The 25,987-nt window shown below is 38.4% G+C and overlaps 2 protein-coding genes across 5 annotated transcripts; both read right to left on the bottom strand.

Annotated features, from left to right (window-relative positions):
• Positions 1-296: 296 nt before the first annotated feature.
• On the bottom strand, positions 297-11,328 carry ropn1l (rhophilin associated tail protein 1-like). Of its 2 annotated transcripts, none has more exons than XM_059327113.1 (6): positions 11,187-11,328; positions 9,718-9,850; positions 8,792-8,915; positions 7,819-7,980; positions 7,013-7,188; positions 297-1,144 (listed from the first exon to the last, which is right to left on the bottom strand). In XM_059327113.1, the coding sequence occupies exons 2-6, from the start codon at positions 9,846-9,848 to the stop codon at positions 1,033-1,035; spliced, it is 705 nt and encodes a 234-aa protein (XP_059183096.1). In that variant the 5' UTR covers positions 9,849-9,850; positions 11,187-11,328; the 3' UTR covers positions 297-1,032. The 2 variants fall into 2 exon arrangements, with proteins under 2 accessions (XP_059183096.1, XP_059183097.1); XM_059327114.1 differs by lacking the exon at positions 297-1,144 and adding an exon at positions 5,997-6,137.
• A 1,833-nt stretch (positions 11,329-13,161) lies between these two features.
• Positions 13,162-25,894, bottom strand: nup58 (nucleoporin 58). 3 transcript variants are annotated; one of them, XM_059326720.1, is made up of 14 exons: positions 25,485-25,894; positions 24,764-24,924; positions 24,628-24,660; positions 24,254-24,532; positions 23,487-23,655; positions 23,222-23,287; positions 22,692-22,866; positions 22,290-22,369; positions 21,981-22,099; positions 21,655-21,737; positions 21,202-21,403; positions 15,729-15,812; positions 14,152-14,250; positions 13,162-13,650 (listed from the first exon to the last, which is right to left on the bottom strand). In XM_059326720.1, the coding sequence occupies exons 1-14, from the start codon at positions 25,562-25,564 to the stop codon at positions 13,484-13,486; spliced, it is 1,797 nt and encodes a 598-aa protein (XP_059182703.1). In that variant the 5' UTR covers positions 25,565-25,894; the 3' UTR covers positions 13,162-13,483. The 3 variants fall into 3 exon arrangements, with proteins under 3 accessions (XP_059182703.1, XP_059182704.1, XP_059182705.1); XM_059326721.1 differs by lacking the exon at positions 14,152-14,250 and having other exon boundaries at positions 25,485-25,893; XM_059326722.1 differs by lacking the exons at positions 14,152-14,250; positions 15,729-15,812 and having other exon boundaries at positions 25,485-25,893.
• Positions 25,895-25,987: the final 93 nt, after the last annotated feature.

The raw sequence follows: 25,987 nt of genomic DNA, 5'->3' as shown, positions 1-25,987 counted from the left end.
AAGGTTTTAACAGGGCTGCTTGTGTCTAAGATTTGCCCGAAAAAAATATTTTTTTCCACTTCTTAGCAAAAGGCCTCATGTTGTGATTATTAATAGCTTGATTAGATACACTTAAAATTATTGCTCAATCAGTCAATGGGGCTGCGACAGACAACAATGTCTATTCAAAAGCTAAGGACAACACTTAAATCGAGAAAGCTTTTCCTTCAAGTTGAATAGGGGAAATTAAAAAGTCTACAAGTGGTAATTAACTAATTTTAATCAGCCAGCAATGGCCCTCAATTAAGTGCTTTTTGTGATGTGTGTTCATGTGTGTAAGAACAACTACAACCTGGACAAATCAACTTTATGTATTGTTAAATTATATTCCATAAATGCTGTTAGACCGAGACAATATCAGTCTTAATAATAAATACACAAAAACATTAAATAGATAAACTATACTGTAAGTAAATGAGGCCGCTTTTACACACACATATTATCACTGTAATTAGGTAGAGTGGTGAAGTCAATGCAGTTTCTCTAATGGTTAATGGCTCCAACACATTCCAAACTGTGTTGAAATAGTGGAAAACTCATCCAACCTCTCTGTTGAAATACAAAGTAATTCTTCTTTTTTCATGTCTCAATAATTAATTTTACATCTGCCCAAGTGTGTCACAGTAGGGATTGTGAGATCATTGTTCCATTAAGAAGATAATGAGGCTTAAAGAGACAAATGCTTTGGGGGCGTTGCTTGAGTGACATGTGCCGATCATAGGCAGCCCTGAAGGTTTCTGCTGGTTCCCTCCACCTCAGCTTGAACATAATGGTGAGTTGTAACTCAAGTCCACACTGTAGACGTCCCTTAAGGAAAGTATGGGTAATGTAAATGACATAATCCATGTTTTTAGCACATGAGTGTAGTGGCAGGCGTTTCCAGCCTCTTTTGTCACACAAACGCATGCTGCACCCAAATTAACAAAACAACAGATCTTTGAGGACTTGGTTCAGCTTTCACTGTTAAACATACTTTCTGTTTTTCATCAGATCTTATTCAGATCTTGATGATGCTCTGGCAAAGTTTGATGAATCAGGAGGAGTTGAGTTCATATCATCCCGATGGATAAAGTCCAGAGGTTTTATCATCCCACGCTGGAGGTCCCTGGAACAAATATAGTATGTTGTTAGAAATATATGACATACATTTGTACAGTAATTCTAAAACAACGGTTCCTGGTAATATTTCTCACTGTTGACCTTATTATGTTTACTATAGTATATATAACTTATACAAAGTGATGCATACTAATACAAACATCCAGGACTGACAATAAATTCTAGACTGATTTAATCATGTAAAACAACCAAATTTCCTGTCAACAATACAGAGTACAGCCGTCCTGAGTACAGTAAGCTGATAGAATATCCATGTCCTACAGCGTAAAAATACAGCATGAATCATGTTTTCCCTCATCCTTACCCTGAAATTTGTTACACAACAGCTACAGAGGAACACTAAAATGGAGCCTTTGTGTCCAGTCTCTCTTCTCCTGTCTCTTTCACACTGCTCTGCTACATTTGTCGTGTCCCTGGAGATGTGATGTTATGAGCGCAGCTTGGTGAAACAGTAAGGGTTGTGCAACGAGGTCCACCCTGAAGCAGAGATTCCTAAGCCACTGACATCTTTGCAATGACATCATGCTTCTCCCAAGTTCCAACATCCTGAAACAATGGAGCATACAGTTCTGAGGCTGTACTGTATGACCATTGTATTAGAGGATGTACCTAAATATAAGTTTCAGTTGCACAGAATTGCGAGGCTCGGCCTAAAATTGTTCTGTGAAGAACATGCCAGAACTTTACACAGCTTGATGAAAATATCAGAGCAGTCAGAAACAGTTACTTTCTCAGAAGCTCAGTAAATACTGGAATATTTTTGTGTTGCAACCTTATCCCCTTGTCTTTAATAGCAGGCATAATAATCACTGCATTGTTACAAGGTTTATAGTGGGTAAATAGTACCTAAATATAAATTACAATCTACTTTACTACAATTGTAAATCAGGACAGTTGTAACCAGAGAAGTAAATCATTTCTCAATGCTCAACAAGTTCAAGCACTGTGTCTGAACATGCACAAATGCCAGCTTTGGTAGTTTCAGTTTTTGACAGATAACTAAATCTCAGTACTTTGCTTTGAGATAACAGTGTTGCTCTTTGTGGTGTAATGATGGGAAGAGAGATTTTTACATTACTCCTTTAAGGAAGTTCTCTGTTGTAATAAATAACCACAGGGATTTTTTGTTTCTTTCTTTCTTTTGCCAACTAAAAACAAAAAGTACCTGCTTACAGTTTGAATGTGTTTGTGTGTATGTACAGAAACTGCTGCAATCTCAAGGTTTGTGTTTCACAAGTCAAGGATGCTCAGAACTGCAAACTCAGTCCTAATAGTTTTCTGACCACTGGTAAGTACCCACGCGGGAAAAGGCCTTCCTGGGGAAAAGGAACTACGGCCCTAAAAGCAAAACTGGAGGTTGCATTTTTCATTTCAAAAATAGTTCCTGGATTCCTGGGAAAATTCCTCTGGTTTTTCCCTTGTTGTATTTCAGGGCAACTGGTTGGACCAATGTACCAATGCAATATAATTCAGATAGACATGGTGGGAACAAAGTGGAAGAGAAATAATTGAATATCTACCCAATGCAAGGTTTATTAGAAAGAAACACACCAACACACACACACACACTCACACATGCACACACACTCACTCACACTCACACACACGTGAACTCTTTGCTATTTTGCTACTATATATATATTCTTCATGTTATTGTCTTTATTATGTATGTTATGGCATAAGAATTTGAGGTCAAGAATTTGCCCAATAAACCAATGACTTTTGAATTTTTTTGATGACCTTTTGATTTTATCCTGAATTGGGAAGCAATTTGAAAAATCTGTTTTGATTATTAATAATGTGTCTAACGTTTAATAATGACGACTGAGATACCACCACAATAATAGTTGAGAGCATCATTTTTGAAAGTGCAGTCCAATGGCAGCTCTCAGAAACATTTCGTACAGACCCAGACCCCAAAGCTGTGGCCCATATTCGTTTTTTTCACGTTCAAAAACTTCTCCCCCAACCAAGGGTCAGTCAGTAAGAAATGAAAGCCTGTAGGAAGGTAGTTAAGTAGTGACACCCTGTGAGTGTCTTGGAAATTACATTCCGTCATTGATGCCACTGCTGTTAGCCGAAGTCAGCGATTCCAGTGGACAATTTGGCTTTTAAATGTGGAAGAGAGATGGAAAAGATATTTTGTTTTATGGGTATGCTGTCTCCATAAAAATGTTTGCCATATTCAATTTCAAAATTAAAGTATACAAAAGTATTGTATACCATAAAAATGAACATCTCATAACATAAAATGGCATAAGAAAGTAAAAAAAATGGATATACAAAAAGTCAAAATAATAGGTTATAACATAGTCATTAAATGGTGTGCTTTGAAAATGCTAAAAAAAAAAAAGTGTCATTGTATAGTATGTCATAAAAAGTTGAAAAAATATATATATATAAAAGTGTACTTTCAAAGGCTTTATGTTGATCATCGTAATATTATAGTATGTCCAAAAATATATAAAAAACACCATTTTATACTATGTCCCCCAAAAAAACCTGCATAGGGTAGTATGTCGAAAAAGTAAAAAAATGGTTACTGGGTAGTTCATCCAAAAATCATGATTATAGTGTAGTTCGTCCAAAGTCTAAAAATAATATAGTGTGGTATAAAATGTAATGAGAGTTTATGAAATGTTACAGGTGCAAACAACAGGTAAGTTTTAAATCCAGACCCTGAACCACTGGTACCTCACAGCCATGGACAATCCCACTGCACCACCAAGTTCTCCTCGAACTGGACTCCTATTTCTGAGCACATACAACACTTTTCTTTGGAAATCAGCCTTCATAAAGTCACTACTATTGATGAGAATCAAAGGTGCAATCTTCAGACTCTCTGAACTGTTTTCTGAGCCTGAGCTGGTCAAACTTTAAAATGCCTTAAAATGCTTAAAATGGGTCCATTATAGTCTGTTAATACTTATCACAACATAATATGGCCAGAAATGACAGAAAAACACCATATTATGGGATGTTCAAAATCTGAAAAAAAGTCATGTATGTTGATTTTTGTCAAAAATGGTCAAATTTTAAAGTGCTTAAAAATGCTTAAAATGGGTCAGTTCTAGTCTGTTCATACATATTAAAGCATAATATGGCCAGAAATGAGAGAAAAACACCATATTATGGGATGACCAAAAATGACCCCCATAAAAAAAGTCATACTATAGTTTTTGTCAAAAATTGTCATATTTTAAAATGCCTAAAAATGCTAGAAATGGCCCAATTATACTCTGTTGATACATATTAGAGCAGAAAAACACAGTATGTTGATTTTTGTCAAATAAAGTCAACATTTAAAATGCCTAAAATACTTAAAATGGGTCAATAATTTCGTTAATGTACAATACAGCCAGAAGTGACAGTAAAGCACCATATTTTGGGATGTCCAAAAATGACCCATTCAAAAAAGTCATACTATAGTATGTCGATTTTTGTCAAAAAAAGGTCACATTTTAAAATGCCTAAAAATGCTAGAAATGGCCCAATTACTCTCTGTTGATACATGTGGTACATATTAGAGCATAATATGGCCAGAAATGTGAGAAAAACACCATATTATGGGGATGTCATACTATAGTATGTTGTATGTTGATAATAAACCATGAAAATAATCAGGGAAAACATCTAGGGAATTTATATTATTTGACAACTGTACTGCTCGCACTGTTGGGACAAGCAGCTAACGGTCACTTCCTGCCACCAGTTAGGCTCCGCCCACAAAATACATCATCATCGTTGGTAAACGGTAAATTGGTCTATGTATTACCTATATAAATGGGATCGGAAAAATACTGAGTGGTTTTCAGCATACCATATTAGTTCTACTGTGTGGTTTACAGAACACACACGCACTCATTTAAAGATCTCTGCTTTAAGCCCTGCAAATTCCTTTTCTGCTGTGTCATACGGGTGGAGAGCCTGCAGTTATCAGGTTATCATGGATTCTATCTGTCCTCCAATCCCCTTTGACTCGGCCACAGCTACAATCCTGCAAGGGGTAAGCTTTAGTGTGTGTATCCTCCACCCTGTACAACCTACTGCCAACTGTGCCTGATCTGTGAATTCCCACTGATCCTGTTTCCTGTCGTGCCTGATAAAATACTCACAAAACGACACAACTACAAGTCTGTGTGTGAGTGTGTGTACGTGTGAGAGAGCATGTGTTAGAAAGGGAAAGAAAAACATGTTCAAAACAACAGTGTCATATTGAACATCTATAACCATGGATTGTGCTCTCACACTGACACATGAAAATATAATTATGCGCTGAAGTTTAGAGAGACTGGGCTGAGATTTATGCATGCAGGCCTCAGAGATTTCTTGGCCCTACATGTGATTTTGTGTGCCTTCTAACTAGTGTAATAAACCTGTCTGTGCATTTGTACTTGCCCATTTCCAATATTGCACAGAGGAGTGAACAAAACACAGGGGGTTTTAGCTCTTTAACATGAGCTCTTATGCCCTCAGTGCTTATCTCCTTACCTCTCCTCTTTTTAGTCTGCTGGCTGAAATGAATACACCAGCAGAGAGGCCAAATGTGGTGAGGCTGCAAGCTGATATGCTGTGTGTATGATAAATTAACTTTGGCTAACCCAGACATAAGGGAACAAGCAATAAAAAGCAAACACACACTCCACCTGACAGTTTGTGTAAGGCAGCTTTGTGCCTCTCTTGCTGCTCATTAAAAGATTCCAACCTGACTCAAAATAGCAGCCTCTTTCAGCTGGACAAAGATGAATAATAACCAACTGTGCATGATGCTAACAATTAATGGGGCCAATTTCTAGGTAATGAAACAACATCTGCACTTTAAGGAGGATTAGCATGCCCATTTATTAACTGAACACTGTCATTTCTTTACTTCTATCCCTTCCTTCCTGTCTTCCATTGCTTTCCGTCTCTCCTTCCTTCTCCCTCATTTCCTGCTGATGTAGAAGTTGGAAACCTGAATCATGCCATTCTGCTTGTTGCTGTCGGGCAGAGAAACCAGTGCATCAGTGCAACAGCTCTACTCAGCAGTATACAGATTTTCACAACAGTAGATATCACTAACATCATCTGAGGCCAGGGGACCTGGCTTAGCTCTTAAACTGTCTGTGCTTCTCAGGCTACTGAAACTGACCGGCAGAAATGTTGGGCCAAACAAAAAGATACATTGGCAGCATTCTTTAAAGTAATTTTAAATGTTTTCCTGTATGTTTTATTAAATATATCCCTTATTAGACAGTTTGTATAGTTTTGAAATAAAGTTCTAGTCAACAATTCCACTGTGAATCAATGAATCGAGTGATGAAATTTAAAGACTGGAATGTTTTATGTTCAGCAGCATAATGTATATTGTCTATAATCATGTGTGCTGGACCTTTGACCTTATCAAACTCTGGGTGACTTGTTAGCAATCTCAATTTATAAAATCAAACAGGAAAAAATGCTCTTTTTGCTACATGCCACATTAGATGTGTTAAGTCACATACATCTAAACAAGTCCTGTTGCCTCTGAGGTAATACTTTTAGATATCATATGACATTGAAGACTGATAATCCTCATCAACAAAAAAGGTGAAATAAGGACTTTTTCTATGAGATTTGACTGGAGCCGAATCCAAAGGGGAAGTGATTCAAATAAGAAAAAGAATCAGGCTGTTTGAGAAAAGAGAGTGGCATATATTTTATATGCATTTCTATTGGTTATGCATATGAAATAGATACGTATCCACCGCCTACAGCCACTCTGCTTACTGCAAGTGGAAGTCGTGGGGTGGGCTTAATTTTTATAAACATACTGACAGCTATAAAGCTAAGGAGAACTGACATACATACAAACACACACAGAAACAACACCTACACTTGTGCCTGCAGGCTCCTTAGGAACAAGTCAATGTGGTCCTGTGGCATGTCCCCGTCCAGGTGAGCCAGGTAGGTGTAGAGTTTGACAAAGATGCTGAACGGAATCCTCGCAGCACCGCCCTCCTCATCCTCTGTCAGGATCTCACAGGCAAACTTCAGAGAACTCATGAGGGTCTGAGAAAGTGTATGCAGAAACAAGAAGCAGACAGAAATACAAACACATGCCTTCAGCATTCAAGGACGATCACATCCTATTTGAGCATCACGAGAGCACACTGCAAATACACTTACATGCACACACACAATTTCACACACAGTTACAAAAAACCCAGCCTAATCAGTGCAGAGCATGACTGCCCTCATGTGGTTACAGTGTTAAACAGCCCCATACACAGCAGGATCCTTGCCAAACTACTGACAGTGAGCGCATAATGTTGTTAATGTCGAGCCGCATTTGCTAATGCAGATTCTAAGTCATCGTCTGCAAAGTTCTCCATGATTAAAGAAAGTCTATTTAATCTGTTTCGACTGCTCTATCTGTAACTTTGGAGCAAAATCTCTGGCTTGTTAAGATTCAAGTAGTCAAAGAGGGATTTATCTCTGGAGTCTGGGGACCTTGATGGAGAAGTCTGGATCATGCACGTCTGGATCATGTCTAAACACTAGAAGACTAGACTATGAGATGAACAAAAAAAAGACTCTTTCAGGATCTCCAGCTGTGCTTAGCCCAGTAGGTTTTAAGGCTCAAAGGAAGTGGAATAAAGTGGTGTTAGCATTTATATCTGGCCTTATGTAACTTCTCACCCCTCCCAGAGCACTGCATCCCAGGGCGAAAAACTCCATCCAGTCGATGTCAGAGCCAAAGTTCCCCAGCGACAGCAGGGTCTCCAGCTGATCCATGGGTAGACACAGACCCTTCCATTTCTTTTGCAGTTCTTCTTTGCTGCATGTCTGCCTGGGGGACAACTAAGAGTGGGTGGAGGAAGTGGGGGGGTTAGGAGAGATGAGGAGAAGAAAAATAGGTTATCTAGTTTACCAGAGGACTGTAAAAAATCACAAGTAATTATTTAGTGTTATTTGTTGAAATAAACAGGAGTATTGGATCTGGGGAACAGGCAGTGTTGCATACTAATGATCTGTTTATCAGCAAGACTTCCTTTACTGATGCTGGACTTTTATGTATGGGAAGCTATGTAATTAAGACACAGCAAGGATAGACTGATATGTAAAATATAGGGCTGTGTGTTAATGTTGCAAAAAAAATTATAGAATTTTGTATTTATGGCAGAATAGTAGACATAACATTAGCAGACATTTCATTAATTTTATAACATTTTATAAAGTAAAAAATGAACGACTCTGTTATACTAACCTGAAAAGGTTAGCACTTTTGCTTAAGTGTTGGCCATTAAGGTAATATTAATTATTCAGTTCTTTTAATGAATTTAACACATCAAGATGCCAGTAGAGGCCCCGGGTGAGAAAAATAGGTATACAATACTATGAAACTTTAATGATTCACATGGGGGGGAAAGCATCACTGCAATATGCAGATGCACACAAAAAAAAAATAAAGCTGCAAGTATGTATGGATATTAAACTTACTAAACTAAAAACAAAGTACAGCAATGAATTGCAGAATGTGGCCAGTGCAGGACGTGCTAATTTAAAACAGTAAAGCACACAGGAAAATATGCAATATTTTTCTTAAAACAGCAATAACATGAGGCAATCTGTGATCAGTTATTGAGGTGTAGTGTTGCTATAGAGAAAGTACCTGTTTATGAAGAGTCTTAAGTAGACCTGGAGTCAGCCCAGTGTCTGTCTTCTGGGTGGCAACGTTCATCTCCAGTCTGTCCTTGACGGGCAGACACTCTCCCTTAGACAGCGCACTGAAGTATCTGGGAGAAGACACACACACACACACACACACACACACACACACACACACACACACACACACACACACACACACACACACACACACACACATTATCATCTCCCCTGAGTCATAAGCATGCCAATCAAATAAAGCCATGAAAGCAGACTATGTAAATTGAGGCATGAATTGGCATTTGTCCAATTGAATTGTATGAGTTCTCATGAGGACCATCAGTTGAATAAATCCACTGGTTTTTTTTTCTCTTTGTCTTAAGTTTACGAATATTCTTATTGCACTAAAGGGCACTGCACTTTGCAGTGAATTTAGAAGCAGTATGACTTTCAGCATCTCTGAGAGGCAACAGAGCCTGGTGTTACTTTAATAGCATATAAACATCTTGTAACCCAGGAGACATTTGAATTGTTTTTGTTTCACCATATGGCTCACTTTATTGTCTTTTGCTGTAAACACTGCCAGGCTACATTGGCCAATAAAAAAACAGATGATATGACAATCCTGAGGGGTACAAAAACATATTGAACATATATTTAAATTTCATCCAGTACTTTCAAAGTGCTTTTTCTTTGTTGGAGAATGTCAGATAGTTTAACCGCTGCAGTAACATGGAAGCCCCTGGGATCCAATTACAGCCAGTCAATGCAAAGATGAAGGATGCTCAGGTGAAAAGGGCCTGTCTTTTCATACAGTGATGCTGCCTGGAGGTACTGTTTATGGTATTGTTTAAGAAATCAAGAAATAAAAGATGATCACATGCATCCCTACCAACTACCAAACCACCACTGACAGTGATACAAACTTACGCCTCAGACCATTGCAGCAAGTCCTTGGGCTGTGTACGGATGGCTGCCTTAGTGAAGTTCTTGAGGATGTCTGGCAGCTCTGGAGGGATGCTGATTTGCTGGGCACAGTACATTGTGTCTGGAAGAGGCATGGCTGCAATATACAACATTGCAATATAGTCCAATTAGCAGATGAGATCTGGCAGATAGCAGATCTAAAAGGGAAAAAGTGACAGCTTGCTTGCCACTTAAAACTATACACTAACACAATAACCAAACTGTTAACATAAAAAATTAATTCTGGGTCTTTTGTTGCTGGCACAGTTTGAGGGGAATTTGGAGGGAGCTATAGATATTTAAAAGAGATACAAAGCAAAGGATATGTTTATTCCCTGGACTGTTTTTGGATAACCATTAACCAAACAACATTACTAATGTTAGAATGAGGAATACAGCAAGAAAGTTAAAGAGAACATTATTAATGTTACGTATCGTCACCCTGTTAAAATAATCGCCTCAAGTTTGGCAGGAAACGCAAAAAAAATTCACCAAAAGTGTAACATATGACATTTAATAATCATTTCACTCAAAAAGGATGTAACAAAGGATAAGGCTATTGGCATAGTAATAACACTGTGTGTAAATTATGTAACGTAAGAGACATGACAAGTATCATGAGCATTAATGTTACTTCAAAGTGTCATTAATGTTCATGACACGCTCATGTCACTCTTATGTAGACACCCTCAAAATAAAATGTTACCATATCTTACTTAAGTCACAAAAGCATGTTTTCAAAAAAATGCCTAAGTCACATTTTATTTTGACTTAGGCATAATAAATCCGCTTAAGTCACACACTTTACAAAGGCCATTATCTTAAAGGGGTAAAATCACATGATCTGATCAACTGAGGATGTAGGCGATTTTACAATAGGTGGCATGAGGAGATGATTTAGGCAAAAAAAAAAAAAATTTGACTAAGGCGATTATTTTAACAGTGTGACGATATGACGTTAGCCACCTGTAAGGGGTGGCATTTTACAGTAGGCTTAAAATTATTGGTGTGCTCTATAATCGGCGAATAAAAATAGATAAGAACACCAGCATGCTGGATAAGTAGCTATAACGTTAGTAGGTTAACCAGGTCGGCTACAGCAGCTCCATATAACGTTAACTGTTAAGCTCATAAGAAGAAATTGCGAAGAAAGCGAATTCTGTGTTGACAAAGTATTTTCATTTTGTTGTAGGCCTGCACAAAAAACACATATAATGTTGTTATTTGCTTAAATGATTTAAATACAAATAAATACATCGATGTAACTTAAAGTTAACATCAAGTTGGCTCTTGTAGCTTGCGTTAGAGTAAACTGATGCTACCGGCAACATAAAAGCTAGTGTTAAGTTGGCAATATTGGCATAGAGCCATAATGCATTTTTCTGGCTAATTTTAACTGTCAGAACATTTTGCCATTAAAACTGAAAAATTACCTGGACTCTTGAGCAATGAACGTGGACCACAAAATGCGGAAAGACTGGCTTAATATGGGTGGCTAGCTCTAATAATGTTCAGTGTGCCTAGCACTTGATGTGTACTTTGCAACATCGTTGCATAGCAACAGCGCTCTTCTTCTACTGTTTTTAAGGGTAGCGGTCATTCTGCGTGAAGCGCATTATCGCCACCCTCTCCCGAGGAAATTTCACTTGTCAACCGTGTGTGACGTAGAAAATGACAATCCTAATTAATTGAATGCATTACTCTTCCGAAGATCACTTAAAAAATACATACCACTTATGGCAAATGGACTGATTAAAACACTCACTGGAGCAATCACAAGGCCACTCTAACACACAAGTATTTAGATAAAGAAAGCTTTTACTTATTGTCATTATTTAGGATGGTTACTGATTTAAAAAAAGATAGCATTAAAGATTAGATTTGCGGAGAATATAGTGACAATTCCCTGCAACTGGTTACCCGTACAATTTGCTTGGCTTTTTAAGTTCCTATGTATCTGGGCTTTAAGTGTCAAGTAGTGGGTGATCCACCATGTCCCCCACAATTATTGTGCTGCTGAAGTAATTATACACTGAATTTTTAAAAAACTTACTCCACAAAGCTTTTTAAAAAGTGACTTGCTTGTGCAATGTCCAGGAAAATGGAATGGATATGTAGCGATGTTGACATAGGCTGTTGTGAACAGTAAAATAAAATGGGTGCAACAATGAATGTGTTATTGTCAGAACTGTCCCACATCAGGTGATGCACATTCAGACAAAATACATGACATGACAGGCAGCATTCTGTGTCAACACACACATTTATTGAAGTGATGCCATAAACAGGCAAAACATCATAATGAAGATTTTATTATTAAACAGCTTCTTGAAAATACAGGTTTACACAGACTGTGATTAGAAAATAATAGTACAACTACCAGTATTTGGTAACGGAACAGACATGGACAATTTAAAAAAGCAGAATATCCCCCCAACCACACCAGACACTCAAAAGCGCTCAGCAACTATGATAGACCAGAGAGACAAATTCATACTTGTGCAATAGGCACACATGCACATTCACACAATCAATGTCAGGTCATATACACTTGCATGTGCAATTTATTTTCAAGCACATGTATAAGTTGAGCTGGTAGAATCTGCTTGTGAAATCCCTTTCAGATTCAACTAACTTAACATTTATGGGGAGCCATGTAATACAAACAGCACAGCGTTTCCTCTCCCGAGGTCTTACATTGGGGCAAACTAAATGTGTCTAAAAAGTAATTATTAAACAATGATAAGGATGGACTCGCAAAACAACACGTTATGTGGACTAGATAATGGACTATCTCATGGTTCTAGTCCCCTTTAACCCCTCCCGAATGTCATCTCATTGTCCACTTGATACAAAAATAAAACTGTGCTTCCCCAAAAACCCACCCTGGACACTCTCCTGTGCCTATAAAACTATCTAGGATCAGATAATTCTCCCCACTGACACCTTCGGTCAGGGACTACACTGTTCCAAACCAACTATTACCTCATAAGCTTCTTTCCCTTTACCTTATGTTACCCTTCCCTGGACGAGACTTGGGCCAAGTCATCATTTGAGAGATGTTCAAGTGCAGTTATGCGATTGACAGTTTGTGTAACACCATGGAATCGACTGCACTGTCCACCTCAAAGCACAAAAACACATCGATCTCGTACAATATTCAGACAAAAGCAATTCCTCACAGGTAACTGAACAATTTGTAATTGACCCAGCTCTGTCCATGGCTGGCATTCCCAAAAGCATTGCAGCGCTATAGATTATAGTGTACAGGCAGCATTTTGAGTCAATGCGTATAAGCAAACTCATGTTTAAAATGATTCAAACACAATTTGTAACCTTCCATACACTCTACTGTCTACTACATTGATTTAGAGTTGGTGACCGTTAACATTGGCTCAGGACTTGGCAATTTAGAATCAAATTAAATTGAATAAAATCAGTGGACAATACAGACCAATTTGTGATAGAAAGATGCTTATTGTTTGGTCAATGGGATTTTCATTATTTCAAAGTTTATTAAGTAAATTATATCTCCATGTGATTGTAAAATTGGATCCTGTTCTGGTTTTATGGTGGATTCAATCCTAGCCCTGATCATCCTCAGATCTTTGAACTGTAGTTGGATAAAGATTATTATAGCACATATATGCTTCTGGGAGACCAGGCCTTCCTCGCTACAAACCCCAAGCTAGTCAGCTGGTCAGTCACAGGGCTTTGTTTTTCCTTGGTTCTATCTCTTGCCCCTTTTATTACCAGCAGGGGGTTTCTTGAGCTGGAGAAGGGGTGCTGCGCCGAAGCCTGCAGCAGCTTGGTTAGAAACGCCAAATGTCAGGCCAGCCGATGGGTTGATGCCAGGGTTACTAAAGTTGAACCCTGAGCTGCTGCTGCCACCAAAACCTAGAAAAGCAAGAGAGAGAAAGGGGATACAGGACAAACAAGAAAGAGAGAAAACATAACAAATGTTAGAGACAACAAAAGTAAAGATGGAAATAGTGGATTCAAAAAGATGGCATCTGTATTTCAAATGGACAACATCTGTTAAGTTGTGAACAGATTTTGCCCACCTGGTGTAAAACCCCATATCCCAAAATGTGTAGCCAAACTGCCAGCACACTTGCATAAAAGGCTTACAAGACTATAGAAGGATAATACTGTCCCAAAGCCTACTTACACCAGAGAGGAAACCAGAGAAACCTTTTATTCAGTATCTGCACATGAGTCTGAGTAGCTTGACAATATGTATACAGGTATTTTTGTCCAACTGCTTTTGATGACAAATGTTCAGAGAAATATCTCAATTTTGGAAGTACACTTGCAAACACAAGCCTACTCAGACCCTAGTCATACTGTCATTTTTGGGGGGCCGGTGTGAGGGGGCTATATACAGTATGCATGTACCTGCACTCAGACTGCCTCCTGTGGGCTTACTGGTGGTTGAGAAGGCAAAAGAAGACCCCCCAGTCCCCACCCCACCAAATCCTGGCCCACCACCAAAACCTGTAGGAGAGAGTGACATGGAAGTCAGTTTGGGCTAAGCACACAGCCTAAACTAGGAATGAACACAAGGAGCGATGGCTCAGGAGTACACACAGGGTGGCATTGGCCAAAGTATTTGGATCATTTTGTGTCAAATCAGTGAGAAGTTTTTGTTTACATTTTGGATTTTGTTCAAAAAATTTTGTTTATTCTAGACCAAAACATAAGACTCAACAAATTGTAACCTTGGCTTGTCATAATTGCCATATAGCAGATTCTGTTCATGTTAGAGCCCCTTAAATTTGGTATTACATCAATCAAGTACTTTTATCCAGTACAGTACTGTGCAAAAGTCTGAGACAGGTGTGAAAAAAATGCTGTTAAACAAGAATGCTTTCAAAATTAGAAATGTTAATAGTTAATCTTTTATCAATTAACAAAATGCAAAGTGAGTGAACAGAAGAAAAAAAATAGGCATTTTTTCACACCTGCCTAAGACTTTTGCACAGTACTGTACTTTAGGGAAAATTCTGTGGCCAAGAAAAACACCCATAATGCACTTTTTCTATTTAAAGGGCCAGTAATGACATCTGCTTTTGCCTTACAATTATTTGGGTAAGTTGTATGCCGTTTGTTTTGTCTGTGCCCCTACCAAATTTCATGACCCTCTAAAGATATTGATCCCTAAATATAGCTTCCTGTATAAAACTTTATTTAGGGTGCAAGACAACAAAGGGGCTATAAATTATGCAATTCTCAAAATGCAGCAGAAATATTCCTCAGAATTTACTTTTTGGTGTCTAATAGTATGTTAAGTTTGAACAAAGTCTAAAATGTAAACCTCTATCTGATTTGACAGAGAAACACCTGTATGCAACACAAATGCCATCTAATCAATGGAGCACTACACACAGTTTAACTTCTGACAGACTGCAGAACAAAACAGTACTTAGTACACTGCATGGCAAAGCAAAGGCCAAAGGGAGAAAAACAACATGAGAAAGATTTTTACCAAACACACCAACTACAAGGGAACACACCAACTTGGTGTGCGTTCAGACCACTTCTTCCCACACCGCCAAGTTACTTTTAACTGGCTGTTGTGGCCAAGTGGATTTACCAGTTCATATCCAAAGGTAGAACATTATTTTAACAGACTGGTGAATTTCTTTGGCCACATCTCTCCTCATTGAGGAAAAAAGTTGTCACATGTAAAGGTACAGTGACCTGTGGGAAATGGTTGCTCGGTTTTCTTGTGGTGTGAACGCACTTAACCTCTTGCTCAAGGAAGGACAGAAAAATACTTAGCCAAGCTTTAACTGCACCACTCTCTCAGACACATACACACTGCCTACAACTACTTTTATACAGGAGAACACAAAGACCTCAAACAAAAAGGCTGATTGGCAAAAGCTAGGAAGCATTAGGGAAATGGTAGACTACAAGGAAAGGGCAAAACAAAAGGGAATATTCATTTTACAAAAAGGCAGAGGTAATACCTCCAAGGGTAGAAGAGCCCAAGCTAGTGCCCACTGCCGAGGCAAAGGGGTTTCCGAACCCTGCCCCCAAGGGTGCCTGGGTCCCTAAGGCACAGAGAGAGCATATGCTTTACTCCTCTGAATGAGTACTGTGAGATGAATTATGCTCAACTCCTTTGATAGAAAAAAAAGTTGTAAGATCATTCACTTTAACAAGGAAACATTACATTTTCTGTGACTTGCACTGCTGTCACATAAAACTTACTTCCTTTTCACTTTGAAAATATGCCTTTGTATCAAATAAAATCCTAAATATGTATGCTTATAAATGCATCTATAAAAAACAGAACATCTGTGTAATATATTATATATATCTAACATTGTGGTTGTAGAGACACAATATTGCAGCAATTAAGTGATTACTCTATACATATGGTGCTTTAGAAATATAATACTTCAATATAACTGCAGAAACTTATAGTTACAAAAGGTTTTAAACCATAACATAGTAATACAATTCCCAGTGCTGACAAACTGAAAAATGTTGCTAGTTCTTTCACTCAGAAACTTGTCTTTTTTTCCTCTATGCAATTTTCTTTTTTTTTCTTATGTAATCAAATTTTGTAAGGCTTCCAATTATTCTGCATCGTTAAAGCAACTTCAGTCGAAAAGAAACAAGGACAAACGTTTCTTTGTTTAAAAATTGATTTATTGTCAATTTAATATGCAATTCCACTTACATAAAACACAAACAAACAGTTTAGAACAGAATTGATTGTTAATTGCTAACTGCTACTGCATTTGACAAGTTTCCAAATTTTCAAGATTTCTGAGAGTGAATGAACTAGCATACGCCAAAAAAAAAAAGCATCACACAATATTGAATATAGCTTAAAAGGCACACCATATTATATATTAAATATACTGTATCAACAGGCATTGGTTATATAAGTTTAAACACATTCATCTACAAGTAAAAACACTCGAGATTTAGATAAGAAATGTGAATTTGGCATCTATGGCTGCCTCAGTGTAAACTGGTCAAATAAAGGACAATCAGTGATATGTTACAGTTTGCCTGTGGATGTCAATGTAGTCAAGTTTCAGGCCATCATTCCAAAAGGAATTGAATGACCTTTGTGGTTTGCGTTTGTATACTTCACCAGTGCATTTTATCAATAATCAAATAATAGCCAAATTCTTGGAGGTTCTTTTCTAAACACAAAAACTGCACATGATTACAGGCTACAAACACTTTTCTTTGCTGGACCGAGTCTGACTTAGGTGAGGTGACTGGTTAACATATTGTATAAGATTCAGTCTAATTTTCAGATAAACACTGGCAAATGTATAGCTTGTCAGAGATCAAAAAGTCCCCCCCAAAACACAACCTGCAATAGTACCTCTTGGAAGCCATTTATCGAAAAACCACTACCAAAAAAGAGCATAATCTAAGCATATGAGAAATGGTCAAAAAGAAATGATTAAGAGAGAATAAGAACATTCGTGTGACAGCCAACAACTCAAAAGACCAGACTGGTTTTTGACTAATCGGGTCTATTTCTAGGGAACTGTTGTGAAGGAGTTTGACATCACACAGAAAAAGTAAGAGACCATTTAGACAATTCTGAATCATGAATGACTTTCATAATAACGTAGGTTGAGTTGAGCACTGTAGGCAAATTGAGGCATTATTAGTATGCCAAACACCCCCCCCCCCAAAAAAAAAATTCACATTTTAATTCCTTCACTTAAAAAACAAAGAGGTAAATGGGATCACCCCTGCTGTTTTAATGGCATTCAATAAAATAAAGCAGTCAGCATTTGCATACATATTACTGACAGATATTGAGAAGATCCCTTACATACAGGAATAATGTGGTTTAATAACCACTATTACCTTCTTGGCCAATCAGCTTTGACAGCCTAATAATTATCACATAATTTAAAAATCATTATTGTGCCAAGTACGTCTGTAGAGATGTGGAAGACAATATGTTAAAGTGTAAGCTAAATTACATCAAAGTCAAACTTGGGAATCTAGCTAATAGACGTCGAGCTCGGAGTTGTTCAACAAAAGGACTGGAATTTCCAAAGCAGCAGTTTCTCTGTTAACACACAAATTCTAAATTAAGAAAGAATTAACAATGTTGAATTCAACGAGCACCACTACAACTAGCAGCAATATACAGATAACTGCTGGAGAGTGAATTGACCGGTTTTATATCACAACACACTAAACATTTGTTTTGTCCTCACTCTTCTGAGTGCCAAAAACGCTGTGCTCTCCTCTCACCGGTATCTCAATGAAAGTGAGTCCTTTCATAAAATGGTGGGAAACAACACCCCATGTAATAAATTCGAACATACAATCTGACAACACTGATCAGTCTGTTTTGTTTGGCACCAATGTATCTTACTGGTACAGAAAGACCAGTGTGAGCAGCAAAAATTAATCTTCTCTTCTTAAATACTGAACAAATTGGACTCAATGAATTAATTCAAACTATCGAGAAAGTAGATTTTCCGCACAAGTTTCTCAGAAACTTGTCTTGGCAAAGGTCCATACAAAGTACCACCACCTTGGATAAAATACCTGAAATTACAACTTGTTAACAGCACTTTTACATTTTCATTTAATTGAACTGAATGTGAAATGAACCAGCCTCGTTATGCTGACAATAGCCCTTAGGTGTAATAGCTCAACTCAAGTAACAGTAGTATAGTTTCATTCGACCAAACCAACCAAATGTAGTATTAGACTATTTTTGTAAATTAACCTTCATTGCAACGTCAACTTCAGCTCTTTGTTCACAACACTTGCTTGTATCCCAACACTGAGCACACCGTTCATTAAGGCCAGCAGTAAGTGACAAAGACCAGGGATTTTTTAAGAAGGCCATCAGCCTCGCTAGTAAGCGCAGTAATGGAAAGACAATATCTTAGTTTAAATGTAGAGTTCAGGTAATTAGTTTATATTTCAGTCCTGAGTCTTTTGGCACCTTTCATCTTATGTCCATTGAGGAAAGCAATCGGCCTACACGATCAACCACCGCACCGACAAGTATATGGGTCAAACAAGATTCTGCCTGAATTAAGCGCCACCCAGCTGCACGGCTAGTGTTCCAAGTGCTGTGATACTGGCCACATGCCACTGTGCCAATCCAATTACAGACTAAGTCACACAAATAAACAAAAAATAAATAGGCAAATAAATACTGAAGAGGCCAAGACAACCACATGTGATTAGGCTTAGTCAATGAAATGAGTAAAATACTAGTAAATAAACACTATTTGGCAATAGGGATGGGATCTTTGCTTAATATCATTGACATTAAAAAACACAATCTTGTAACCTAGTACCAAACTCTGGGATTAACAGACTTGCAAAGCTGCGAGTTAGAAATAAATTACAGCGCAATGCAGCCTTTTTAGACAGCTAGCATACCCAGAGGGTCACATTATCAAACAAATGATTAGAAACTGATTTGGCTTTATACAAAATAAAAAATAAAAAGCATCACAAAAAAAAATTTCACCAGGCACCAAGGTAATGTGCACTTTCACCACACAAGTGGATTTCAACGGGGCTAGTTAGTGTCAGGCTTCTTTTTCCGCAAATTGGGTTAAGCAATGGATTGGTAAAACAGTCCCATCCCTACTTGGCACATACTTCAAAAGGCTAGATGCTTAATCTGAAGAGCTCCTGCATGTCCTGCTAAGAGATCAAATATATGTGAATGTTCAAATATTATTAAACTGAAATATATGCCACATTCATTGTCTGGGTAACAACTGGTGATTATTGGATCTGATGGCAGTCTGAGCAAATTTGATGATATTTGTGGAAAGGAGGCAGCAGAAATTTGCAAACGAAACCAGACTTAAGCTGGAGTTTCTGGAATTTCCCATGTGAGGAAGTTTAATTCATGCTGCCTTTCCATCTCCATCCAATTAAAATATTGCTTTCAAAGTTTTGAATTACATCTTACGATATTTTACAAGGAAAAAAAGACAGCAGAAACATGCTAATATACATAGTAGCTTAGTTTGTTCATAGTAAGTGAGTGCCCTGATAATATGCCAATAAAATGGCCTACAAATCAAAGCCTACAAAAAAGGCTGAACATTTGTTTAACATCTCTGAGATGCGGCAATAACTATTATGGACACTACTCTTAACATAGTTGTAAAATGTTTGATAAAAGTGAATTTCTGTGGCATTTAGTGATGAAGTGACTGAAACAATATGACCTGGTTGATTAGGTTTTTAAAGCATTAATGTACAGGCTTATTTAAGTATTTTTGGGATATCACCAATCCCTAAAAAATACAAATTTGCCAACACACCTCTGACATTGATCTATGAGAAAGCAGTATGTGTAGTAAAAAGATCCATCCTTATCTGTCTGCTTATGCTGGATATTAATACTGTGTAGAATCTTTATAAATATTTATATTTTTACTGGCAGGCAATGGAAAGAATTTAACATGTGGTGATAGTTAAGGAATATATCTTACATTTTTTTTTATTAATAAATAGGACTGGCTCTTTAAAATACAAGTTAGTGTAGGTCTTAGTTTAGTTATACCGTGTATGGTTGAACAAGAGAAACTTCACGCTTCAGTATAAATATTGTTCTTAAAATGTCCAAGACTGTATTTTCAGTGAAGTAAGCGGATGTCATTTGGCATCTAATCATTTGGAGCTTCCCTACATCGAAGAGATCTCTTAATAGTTGGACTGAAGAGAGTAGGAGCTACATTATAATAATTTGATCACTTAAACAGCAACTGATCATCCAGAAAAAAAGATGCCTGGGTGACTCATCATTCAGAGAATGTTTGCCAAGAATATCTAAATCACAAAGCAAGTGTCTAATGCTTCTAACCCCATCACCTAACAACTTTCATTGAGTAGGCTCATTTCAAGCACCCATTAAATAAAAGAGAGACCTAACTCAAAGAAAAATGTAAAAGTTTGAATTATAACAGCAAGGTTCAAGTTAAAAAAATCGAGATAGCTGGACTTTCTGCCACATAATTCTTCAACAATGTCATATACCTGCTCTAACATCCTATTAGATGGCACAGAGAGAAAGAGAAAAAATAGGTGATGTAGGTTATTGTATCCTTGGTATTACTGTAAGTGTTTGTATGACAAGATGGTAAGGCAGCACAAAGGTTTCTTGTTGGAGTTTAGCATTTCTCTTATCTCTCCCTTTCTCCATCTTTCTGTAGTTGTTCTTTCATTAGAGAAAGTGCAGACACAATAGCTTGGCACCAGCTAATGCTTTTTTTTATTATTATTGTTTCTAATCATCCTCCCGTCCCCTTTAGACCTTCCACTCCCACAATTGCCTCATTAAAAAAGAAAAAAGAAAACAAAAACAAAAACACGTATCCTGTCCTTTCCAAAACATTTGTCTCTCCTCTCCCTCTTGTATTTTAAAGGTGAGGAGGAAAACTTTCTAGAACTTGTAGGCAGTCAGACCTGGAGTTGGCTGCTGTTGCTGGGTCAACGTAGCTGCCATGGCAACCGCTGCAGCATTGGGCACGCTGGAGAATGGGGCAGGTCCGGTCGTGACTCGTGGCGTACTCTGCCACTTCCTGTTAGATGCCCGTTTGGACTCAAAGACGTCTGTCGAGTCCTCCAGGAAGGCCCGACGGTAGGAAAGGTACTGGTGCTTCAAGATCTACAATGTCAGAGGTAAACAATGGGACGGACAAAATAAGAATTAAATTAATATGTGTTCAAATTATTTTAGTAACAATCTGCTTAGAATCTGGACAAAATCATCTTTTAAGACTATAACATGATAATTTTATCAAAATTGTCAACATGATATATGCCTTATCACACACGCCTTAGGTATTATTAAACACATTTTCAAAATAATGCTTTAAAGGAATCATTTTGAGACAAAGCCAGAGGAAAAGGGCTGACCTTGACATTCTCGTGAACAGACTGGAGCTGGGCGGCCTGTGCAACAAATGTCTGATACAACTTCTGCATGGCCAAGGTCAGGTCTGGAAGCAGAAACATACACAATATCATAATCTTAGCGCACGGTATGGTGTGAGTTAATAAAAAGGTGAAAGAATAAGAAATAATCCTCAGTAAATCAGAAACCAGAAACAAAGTCTTTATATTTACACTTTCATTTTCAGGTTGTTTTCAACATTTAACTTAAGGTAGAAATGTTGTTTGTTACTGTCTGCAGCTGCTTTAAGTTAACATCATCACTTTACACTTTACATATGCCCTCTTACCCTGAGGAGTGATGTGGGAGCCACTGCTCTGCGTTGTCAGGTGGTTCTCAAGTTCTTCTATCTGCTGTCGGTACTGCTGCAACTGCACCTCAAACTGCTCTACCAGGCTACGGAAATAACTAAACACAAGAAATGTACACATATTTACACCTTTGTTGAATCCATGATGCGATAAAAAAATATATATATATATATTATTAAAAAAAACACCTTAGGGTTTAACATGGAGGGAGAGACTCTAGTGCAGTAAGAACTACTGCACATTCCCCTTTGATTTACTTCAGGACTACTATGTGGTGGCTTACTTACTCTGATGGAGCTGTGTTCTCGTGCTGAAGTCCAGGGGGAGTCTTTTGTGTACGCAGTGCAATGTCAGCATTTTTCAGCTCCTTGAGAACAAAGGAGATGGGAAGTAATAAGACACATTTTTAATATATCTTTAGGATGCAATTCCTTTCTTGGAGAGCATCTCCCAGTTTCAGTCCATGCAGTATGAGTAACAGACACGGTCAACAATGTAGATAAAATGTTTCCCTCATTTTAAGTCCTAATTTGTTGAAGCTATTTATTTATCAAAAAATACCACTTATCCATCTTGGTAGAGCAAGTGATAAAAAAATGAGTATACTCATTCAATATGTGTCTACTTGAAAGACATACTGTCATGTGTATTTGTCACAATGCTTGTGTGTGCAGATGTACTGTTTGTACCTGAGCTGTCTCCAGCTTTAGCTTGTCGATGGCCAGAGCCTGGCGCTGCAGACCACTGGCACTAACAGAGAGAAGCTGTTTGAGGCTCTTGATGTCATCTTGGACTTTAGAAATGGCCTTAGATGACATCCTGCTTATGTCTTCCTGAACCTGTTTCTGGTCTTTGACAAATTTTCTATAACAAAGAGGAAGACAGGTAGTTGAAAATTACTCAAGGCAAAATATTTTCCAGCAATACATTGTGTGTTATGTAATAGTTCCAGTACTAGTATTGCATTTTTATAAAATGCGAATGGTGGATTTTTACATTGCAGTTTGCCAGCATTTGGGGAAACCCCTAGACACACCAAATTTGATCTTGTTTGGAATGCATTGCCAAACTCCACCTAATAAGTAGAAGTCATAGCTTTATGAGTCTGTGATATTCCTTGCCTGGTTTACAACACAAGGCCCAAATAAGTCACATCTTCTTTGGAACAATAATTCTACTGATGAAACTAATGCTGTGACAATATATGATCAACACTTACTGGAAATTCTCAACATCTTGACAAATAACTGGTGGCAGGTTCTCATCTTTTAAAGCTTTGCTGTCCCTGAGGGAGAAAAGGATAAATATTACAAACTGAATAGTCCTTGCTGATCAGGTACAAATTAACAGGATAAGAAACCATTAAATACCTCTCAGTAAACACTTGTTTTACAGTATTATACATAATAGCATGTACATTTCTGAACTTTTCTATCATTTTCATTTAGTAAACAACTATGCATATGTTGGTCAGCAGGACTTACTGTGCATTGGCTCCAGAGGATGTGTCGCTTTTACTCTCAGAAGAAGTGCTGAAGTCCACCCCACCCAAGCCAATACTGGGGGCAGGGGCTGCTGATACTGCTGTTGAGGTAGCCAACAGAGAACCCAACGTTAACCCACCTGCTCCTCCAAGAGTGGTCTGACCCAAACCTGCAACACCAAAATATAGGTTATAACACTTTGCAACATTATGAATAAAAAAAACTTCTAAATGACTGTTTAGTTATAATCACAACCATGGCAGCAGTAACAATTGAAAACATGATGTCCTCACAGAAAAATCAGGAATCACAGTGCTGTGCAAAGACCATCATACACAGAAAAAAACCCTAATGAGAGTAATTATTGACTTTGCCTTTGTATACGATTCTTGATTGTATTTAAATTGTTGGTGTAGTGGTTAGCACTCTTGCCTCACAGCAAGAGGGTTGCCAGTTCGACTCCGGCCTGCGGATCTTCTGTGTGGAGTTTGCATGTTCTCCCTTTGTCAGTGTGGCTTCTCACCGGGTTCTCCGGCTTCCGCCCACAGTCCAAAAACATGCACTTAGGTTTAATCGGTGCCTCTAAATTGCCGTAGGTGTAAATGAGTGTGATTGTCTCGCCCAATGTCAGCTGGGATTGGCTCCAGCACCCCGTGACCCGAGTGCAGATAAGTGGTTAAGGATAATGAATGAATGAACATTGTGCCATTGTACTGAGCTCTTAGCACCGTGTTGGTGCATGTGGTTGTGGTCTGCTTTCGTCTCACCTGCAGCCAAAGTGTTGGAGAATAGACTCCCGCCGAGTGATGGACCTGTTAAAGCTGCTGCTGTGGTAGTAGTTGCGCCACCAAGTCCAAGGGTGAAGCCTCCAGCTGCAGGCTGCTGTGGAGCTGTGGATGTCAGGACAGAGCCAAATGATAAGCCTGCTCCTGGAGGGGCTGATGTGGACGTGGAAGAGGTGGTGAGTGAGAAGGGTGTTGCTGAGGCGGTGGGCTTGTTGAAGGCAAGGCTGAAGCCAGTGGATGCAGCTGTAGTGGCTGGGGCACCTAAGAGAAAGTTTATGTAGAAATCAGGCTTATAATTTGTCGTCATTAACTTTTCAAAGTCTTACTTCAAAAACATCCCAGGAACACGTACATACCTAATGTAAGGCCCGTAGTAGGTGCAGCAGCGCCTAAAAGGGAGAAATGTCACAGCATAATACAAGGTCATGGTTGCAGCCGGCAGACATATTAATTACACAAGAATTTATGTTTTTGTTGATGTGAAATTATTACTTGAGGCAGGTGTGTTGAAAGAGAATCCTCCAGTAGGTTTTTGACCAAAGAGACTGCCTCCTAGACCAAGAGATGGGGTGGTGCTGGTGGTGGTGGCAAGGGTTGTGGCTGCTGTACCCAAACCCCCAATAGAGAAGCCACCAGCAGCAGCGGCAGGTGCACTGATGAGGCAAAGGGCAGTAAATTCAGTCATATAATCAATGCTTTCATTATACCTGTCAAGTAGCCACCTGAGATGCAACGGGGTAATCTGTCATTAGCACAGTAATGCAAAGTGTTTAAGTGTTCTAACAGAATTTCAAATACGTCAGTTTTAAGGACATGCCGCTGCAACTTTTTGCCTTCGACATCTTACATGTTATATAAACTCAAAAGACTTACGATTATCAGGACAACCTGTAGTTTGTTAACGTTAAACCTGGTGGATCAAAGTGAAAGCTGTGATAACTATAGTTCCTTATGCTACAAATGTCACGCCAAATTTGATAATGCTCATCATGAGAAGCCCACATGACAGAACTTTAAACTCAAAATTACTGGCAGTCTCTCTCGTTAAATTGAGATAGTCACATATTAGTGTTCTTCATTAAAGTATGTACCCCTAACGAAATCGTACAGAAACGCAAGTAATGTTATGAAGTCGGTCAAGTTTTGTTACCGCTCCGGTTACCTCTGGCTATGCTAACGTTAGCCAAGTTGGCTATTTGAAATGTGTCATTACCTTGTTACGGACCCAAATGAGAATCCCCCACCAGCGGGGGTGGAACCAAGAGTCCCTGATCCAAAGTTAAAGCCAGACATTTTGTCTTAAGAGGCACACATCTAACACCAACTGGCGATTTGGACTTCAGCCATTCATGAAGACGCTCGGAGAGCAACACAGCATCACAGCTAACACGCTAGTTAGCTTTGAAGGATGCCCGCGTGAGGGCCAAATCCGCGGTCTTGCCTTTACTCAAAAGACAAAACAAAAATGTCGACCTCTGCAAATGATGCTCCCGTAATCTACAGTTGCAGTGTTGTGTTTTCGCACGCCTTTCTTTTCTTATTAGTATGTTAAAGCTGCCAAACGTCGCTGGATAAATACTCGCATGGTGTTACTTTTCCTATTCCCCGCCTGGTATTTCCCGAATGCTATTGCATTTTGGGTAACCTTGTTTTTACTACATTTCCCGTCGTCCCTGTCACTGTTTGTGTGTCGCGTGATGCCTCACGCATGCGCAA

The sequence above is a fragment of the Centropristis striata genome, chromosome 23 (genome assembly GCF_030273125.1).
Source record: "Centropristis striata isolate RG_2023a ecotype Rhode Island chromosome 23, C.striata_1.0, whole genome shotgun sequence".
Classification (NCBI taxonomy): domain Eukaryota; kingdom Metazoa; phylum Chordata; class Actinopteri; order Perciformes; family Serranidae; genus Centropristis; species Centropristis striata.
The sequence above is the reverse complement of the archived record's forward strand: the minus strand, read 5'-3'. Positions and strand labels throughout refer to the sequence as shown.

What these genes read in the sequence shown, in the direction of transcription:
- nup58 (XM_059326720.1), bottom strand. Translation starts at nt 25,564, where the DNA reads ATGTCTGGCTTTAACTTTGGATCAGGGACTCTTGGTTCCACCCCCGCT. An exon ending in TTTCAACACACCTGCCTCAA is followed by an intron (nt 24,661 to 24,763) that starts GTAATAATTTCA and finishes TCTCCCTTTTAG; the next exon opens with GCGCTGCTGCACCTACTACG. An exon ending in TAAAGCTGGAGACAGCTCAG is followed by an intron (nt 22,370 to 22,691) that starts GTACAAACAGTA and finishes TTTGTTCTCAAG; the next exon opens with GAGCTGAAAAATGCTGACAT.
- ropn1l (XM_059327113.1), bottom strand. Translation starts at nt 9,848, where the DNA reads ATGCCTCTTCCAGACACAATGTACTGTGCCCAGCAAATCAGCATCCCT. An exon ending in TTAAGACTCTTCATAAACAG is followed by an intron (nt 7,981 to 8,791) that starts GTACTTTCTCTA and finishes ACCCACTCTTAG; the next exon opens with TTGTCCCCCAGGCAGACATG. An exon ending in GATGCAGTGCTCTGGGAGGG is followed by an intron (nt 7,189 to 7,818) that starts GTGAGAAGTTAC and finishes ACACTTTCTCAG; the next exon opens with ACCCTCATGAGTTCTCTGAA.